Here is a 6716-nt window from a genome sequence, read left to right as displayed (position 1 = left end):
TGAAATGGAAATGCTTGCTCAGCCAAGCATCAGAGCAATGCAGCTTAGAGTAAAATTGAAGTTGCTAAAGCTTTGACCCAGATATGCTTCAAATACCTTCAGTATCTTTTTATTCACGTTTTCTGTTACTGAAAGAAAATAGATGCATTTTCCCATCTTATTTTCTGTACTAAAATCAAAATAGGCTGAATACCTTTATTTGTGATTAGCACATATAGTGCCTGCCTTTGCTATTCATCTTGATAACTGTATCTTTCAGGAAGACCTTCATGTTTTTATTCTGTTTGGTTTTTTTGGGGTTTTTTTTTTTTTTTTTGAATTGTGGAGTTTGAGCTTAAAAGTGAAGAAAAAAAGAAAAAAATAGAAAAGAAAAACATACCATAACCAAGGGTATTTTTCTTTAGCTAGATGTATCTATTTCATCATATTAAAAGATGAACAAAAAGCATCACAGATTTCTTTATCAGTTTCTTCTGGTGATAGGTAGGATTCTTATACAAGCTGGCATGCTTAGTTAATAGTTTGACAGTAGAAAAGGAGCAGAGGAAGGAAGAACAGCTGCACATTTCAACATTTGTACCAGTTTGCTTAAGCAGCTGAACCTTGTAATAAGTAATGTGAATACTGGAATTGCCGGTGAAGAATTTTCGACAGATTTTTCATCTAGGCTTGTGAGTATTTAACATATATACAATATTATTACCTAGTTTAGAGTACTAAAAATATGAACCACAATAAAGGCAAAGTCAGTGCTCAGGTCTGTCTTTACTGGCATTGAGAGAAAAGCCTTACAGCAAACTCAAGACCTTTTTTTTGGAAGCAGCCTGTGTGTTGGCGTGCTTAGGGAGTCTGTTTATAATAGCCTAAAGCCAATTAACCTATTGTAATAAAATGGTGTTCATTTTCTCTTATCCTTGACAACTTTTTGCTCAAAAACATAGGAAGTAATTAAGAAAGAATATGACTTTTATCTTCAGAGGAACTGTGATGATGGCCATAAAAGGGCAGGAGTGGGCTGCAGTTTGGTAGAAGTTCTGATAGGATATGGATTTTCAATATGCACAGTTCTCCATGTCAGCAAAACCAGGTCATTACAGTTTTCTGTGACATTCATAACTAATTTAATGGAAGTCCTGATATAATATGCTGTTTAAGCCATAACCATTTTGTAATTGAAGTCTCAGTTCAAATGGTGACTGTGGCAATATATTTTTAGTTTCAAAATGGGCCTTTTGACTTCGTACTGTGTTGCAAAGTCATTTTCCCCTATAAATATGCATTTCATAAAGAAGTGATTGGAGATCACTCCAACTCAAAACTCTAAAACCAGAAAAAATATTTGCTATAATCAGGTCATCCATTATTACATATTTTTTCCTCCTTTTTGTTGCAATTTATTACACAAAGTATTTCAAATGTAAGACAAAACAACTAAACTTTTAAATTGAACATGAAATGGCCACACTGTGCTTTTGTGCCTGCACAGCCATGGGGTGTTGGTGACACTTGAAAGAACTTTATACATACCAGAGAGGTCCCAGAAACCATAAAATGCTTCAGTATATAAAAGATTACCCTTAATGGCTTCCTTATAAAGCACTCATTTTCATGATTTTTTTTTTTAATGCAGAAAGCTTTTATTTCTGAAGCTAATTTGCATACTTATTTTGCAATTTTTGTTGGGTATAGTTTCATGTTGAGAGTTCCAGCCTTCTTGCACTTTTCAGTTATTGAATTATAAAAGTAATATCTATCCAGGGAAATCAACACACATATGAAATTAAAGTGATGTCAAAAATTACTTGATTTTAATGGCTGCATTACCCACACTTACTATTGCAGATTCCTCATTTTCTTCTTGAAAGTCCTGTAATTAAAAGAATGTTGCTGCTGGAATTGAAAAAAATTGTGCCACCCTGTCCTCTATGAATATAATTCAGGAGATGACAGGAGATGAGATAAAAGTCAATAAAAAGAGAATTGTTTATTAAAAAGATCTAATGTTACAAGAACAGTACACAGGAACTATTATATTACTGTGTCTTCCACATTGTATATATCATTATATATAGCATATATACAGATTGTATACAATATATCTAACATTTTGATATGGGCCAAGACAGTATCCTTTTTTTTTGCTCTACAAACAAAATTTCTTTCTAATTATTTTTTCCAAACAGATCTTGTGTCATTATACAAAAATACAGTCTCCTTAGTGATGCTAGACTGCACTATTACAATCTTTTACATGAAAAAGGAAAGAGCTTTCCTTTGCAACTAAAAACTAATATGTCGTGATGAGGAAACGTCTTCTACAAAGCAACAAATAGGTAATACATAGGTACTTAAACATTTAAAACATGTTTATTAATATATTTAAGATGCAGAATACATATTCTGTTTATGCTGAATATAAAACATACCCTTTTTGTCCCTGCAATACCTGAATTACCTGATGGTATGTTCAGTATTTCTGTTTGTATCTTTATATTAGAGATTGAGATATACCTTGATGCAGCTCTGCCTCCTTACCAAAATTCCATTCTTCTTATAAAGCATAGCCATTTATTGATTCAGAAAGTTGTTTAACAAAAATGCCACCAGCAGTGACTGTAACCTTTTTGAATACTCTGAAAGGAACTGCATTGACAAACAACTGTATAAAAAGTAGAGGAAATTATGCCTAAATAATTTATAAAATAGCCATTTTGCTTTTTGGTTCATCACTTTATTCTTGTTTATTTAACCTTTCAAAAAAACGATGGCTTGCTAATGCAATTTCTCTGCAAGTAGCAATGCTGCTGTTTTACAAACAACAGCAGGTAGTTATTTTCTGTGAGTCTGCTTTATCAGCAAAGTATATTCCACCTTCCTTTCTTTGATCTCAATGGCTTTTCCAGAAGCAGAGATATAGAAGGTCTCCTGCCTACACCTACACTCTGTGCTTGGCTAGCTATCTGCCTTTGTTTTCCTAGCAACATGGTGACTAAGTAAATTTAAAACTTATTTTTTAAAAATTATTTAAAATACTAGTGGGTAATAAAGATTTGAGTTGAACCATGTCTGGAAAATTTTACTGATAAAACAATCAAGAGAAATAAAAAAAATTAATCATCAGTCAGCTTTTACTAACCAAGCATTTGATCTGTGTTGTGCTTTCTTGGCTACTATTTTAAAGCTGCTAAGAAAGAGCACAGTTAGAGTGTACTAGCTAAAAGCCAAGTATTATTTTGCTAGTGACAGGGCAAATAATAGCATTTTAGACCCAGAACCCATCAAACAAAATAGATTTGCATAATGCTTTTATATGGATGGACAGCTAGAACTATGGTATTAGGACTTTCCTGTTAAATTCTTTTGACTTGATTTTTCCCAGGCAAGGCATGGTAGTAAAACATTCTCCCTCATAACACCGTGCACATCATAATTGTACAAACATGCACACCATATACCCTGGGGATCATTTTGATTCAGGTACCAATATGTGGAAAGGCCTTCAAATGTAAAAAAATTGTCCAAAATGTCTATTGAGTGAAAAATTGGTACACCAAAAAGTGGGATTAAAACTGATAGCACAGTCTCTACAAGAATAATTTCTAGTGAGTTATAGAAATAGAGCCAATTAGCAAAATAACTGAAATGATACTCAGTAGCACGTATCCAAGTATTTTTTTTTCAGACACAGCATTCTCCAAAATATATCTACTGGAGTCTATATATGTGAATGATTACATTCCAAAAAATGTTAATGTTGTCTCCATAATATGCTTTCATATATACTTCAACTTGATTGCCAAATATATAAAGCACAGGATGTTACTAAAAAATGGACACAGAGGAAAAAACGTTACAACTGAGAAGTGGTTGGAAAAAGTAGCTTTATCTCCTTGCATTGCTTTTATTTGTCCACTTAGCACCCTAATGTATATCATGTTTAAATGACCAGTGGAGTTTTCTTTGTCATATGCATAAGGATTTGATTTTTTTATTTGCTATTGAAAATAAATATTTTATTCATTTCACTTTAAATCATGTATTTGATAAAAAGCAAACTTGTTTCCTTTTAGGTTTGTGTTTAACCATTTTCTGTTTACCTTGCAATAAAATAAATTACTTTTCTGCTCCATTTTGCCACTTTCTGAGTGTGCTGTCTAGTACTGTACTGACAATTCTTTTTGCTGATGAAATACATATTCATACATTTTCAGAAGAAAGTCTCTGTACTTTTGCAGTGGGCTGTGTATCTAAACCATATTTTTCTCTCATCAGTAGGAACAGCCAGCCATAGGGATGCAAGAACAGTATCTGACAATGCTGTATCAAACTCTGCTCTACATTTAAAAAAAGATTTTTTCCCAAAGCAAACAGATGTACTGTACTAGACACCACTGTTAAAAACACCTAATGATACATGACTGGGGTCACCAAAATCAAACATATTTAAAAAGGAAAGTACGTTTCATTTGACAGAAATTACCTTTGTTTACAAAAGTTTATTACATACAATCTGCATATTTTTGGCCCAAGAAGTGTCCCCTCCCCAGAAGACTTTTACAAATAAAGAAGAGAAAAAAACCTGATGAATTTTTGACCGTGTCTCCAACACTCCTCTAAGTGCACCACAGGCATTTCTATGGGTCTTTAAGCATTAGCTTGGGTTTCCAGTTTCTCCACGGACATAAAACTCAATCCCTTGGTGTCATCAAGTTAAAGCAAACAAATAACAAGAACAACAAAGTCTGCAGTCTTCACCACGAGGCTGAAGGAACCATCAGTGCCAAAAGCAATGTTACAGAGGACGAGGAAGTAGACAACACATGTAAGGTGGATTGAGCACTTGTTACTTTTCCTCCTGAAATGAGAAGGAAAGTAATTAAGGAGCAAGTGACACAAACAGTCTTAGTATATTTAGGTACTAGATTTTGCCCCAAACTTGTATTCTGTTACACTCAGCAAAACCTAACTTAGGCAATGGTTTACCATGCGATTGCAATCACGGTATAGACTCCTAGGCAGACATAAGGAAATCAGGGATCTTATGATGATATCTACAGCGACTTGTATGCTGAATCCTCATATTCAGTCTGCAAGTGAGTGGGAAATAAAAAAAAATAGTTGTGGTTTTATGCCTTAATCCCTCAGAATAATTAGGCTGCAGAAGATGCCCTGAGTCACAATCACAAATCTTCTTCCTGGAACAAGGAAGGAAAGCTAGCCCTTGATCTTGATTGTCCAGAGCGAAAAGTGGGCTTTTGCCCAGTAGCCCAGCAGTCCTTTAAGAAGCCAGGCTAAGGGGAAATGTGCTATGGGCTGGCGGTGGCAACAGATTACAGTATGGGAGGGGAACCAGACTGGGTTTCTTTGGACAGTTGTCCTAAGTGGAACTGGTCTGTTGTGCAAAGTCTAATAAGAAAACTATCAGGTCATTGAAGGAATTAAAGATTTTGTGGGCTGGAGTTATAGTTCAAAAAATACATAAAACAAATATTCTGTGGAGTTGGTGTCTTCTGCATTCTGATAATAACACTGTAGTCTGTGACTAGACTGGAGTTGAAATTTTTTGTCTAGATCCAAGTTTCAAGCTCATGCCTTTTGGATATTACTTCTTAAGGACTAGAAAACAGTGTTTAGTAAAATTTTAGTTTGTTGTCAGAAAGTCAGAATTAAAATGCTTTGTTGAGTTTAGGCAAAAGGCAATGTTATTTTCTGGTTGTTCTTGCCACTAATGCTTCCATCCCCTTCTTACCTGTGTAATATTGATACTTTAGATTCTTTCAACATACTGCAGTAACTGAGGAAATAGAAGCTAGACATCATAATTTACTTCATGAAAATATATTAATACTGTAATATGTTAATAATCTGATAAAGTAGTATCTACCTAAGGGAGTCAATGTAACCTACAGAGAAATTCAGCTTATTTTAAAGCAGGCACATACATGGAGTTCAGCTGCCTAAATGCATGCCATTTCAGCTGTGTTAGTACATCTCTGGCTGGTGGTCCACAATTATGTTCCGCATCACATCTGCCGGCTTTGTGCAAATGTTTGGGATACCTTAGGACATCTCAGATGTCCCTTTGTGCCTATGTCTGAGTATTCAAATTCAGAAGATCAGCTGAATTGCTCTCTAGGCTCCACTGTTCAGTCTGTATGGATTATATCTCAGCTGACCATAATGTTATTTGAAACACCTAGTGCACATGTAGACGTCTGCAGCTCAATTAGATTTCCAGGTGTTATCCTAGAAAAGGAGAGGTTTCCTGTAAATCCTCTGCTTTGTTCATCAGCCCCACATGGGTGCCTCAGATACACTTGAGCATCTCAAATGGCACTAGAATCCTTTGTTTCAGCATAGAACTGAAGACTCTGATTAATGATTTTATCTAATAGCTCGAGAACTTTTTTTCAGGTAGAGAATAATAGGATTATTGTAATGAGCATTGCTGTAATTACCACTTTTTCAAATATAAATGAAACCTTACCTGAAAAAGATGGAACTCTGATCTGGGGGCTTGCAGTTCCATCCCCTCCTTCACTGACTGCACAGACCTCAATGATGTAGACACCAACATCAGGAAGAAGTACCACCGCAGAGGTTTTCTGTGTTTCTATAACTTGACTGTTGCTCTGGCCTTCTTGCCTAAATAATACCTATGGTCAATAAAGTAGACTGTGGTCATAGTGGTCATTCAAGTTATGTATCAGACATTT

At 34.9% G+C, this 6716-nt stretch overlaps 1 protein-coding gene across 5 annotated transcripts in view; it reads right to left on the bottom strand.

Annotated features, from left to right (window-relative positions):
* Positions 1-1959: 1959 nt before the first annotated feature.
* The window catches only part of CNTN5 (contactin 5), a 678576-nt gene continuing 673819 nt past the window's right edge, over positions 1960-6716 (bottom strand). For all 5 annotated transcript variants that reach the window (XM_037377787.1, XM_037377784.1, XM_037377786.1 and 2 more), the window contains 2 exons: positions 6488-6656; positions 1960-4855 (listed from right to left, as the gene is read on the bottom strand). In XM_037377787.1, coding sequence (XP_037233684.1) covers positions 4752-4855; positions 6488-6656 — 273 coding nt within the window. In that variant the 3' untranslated portion in view covers positions 1960-4751. The remainder of the gene's footprint in view (positions 4856-6487; positions 6657-6716) is intronic.

Source organism: Falco rusticolus, chromosome 2 (assembly GCF_015220075.1).
Source record: "Falco rusticolus isolate bFalRus1 chromosome 2, bFalRus1.pri, whole genome shotgun sequence".
NCBI lineage: Eukaryota > Metazoa > Chordata > Aves > Falconiformes > Falconidae > Falco > Falco rusticolus.
Note: the sequence above shows the minus strand (reverse complement) of the source record. Positions and strands in the feature narration are given on the sequence as shown.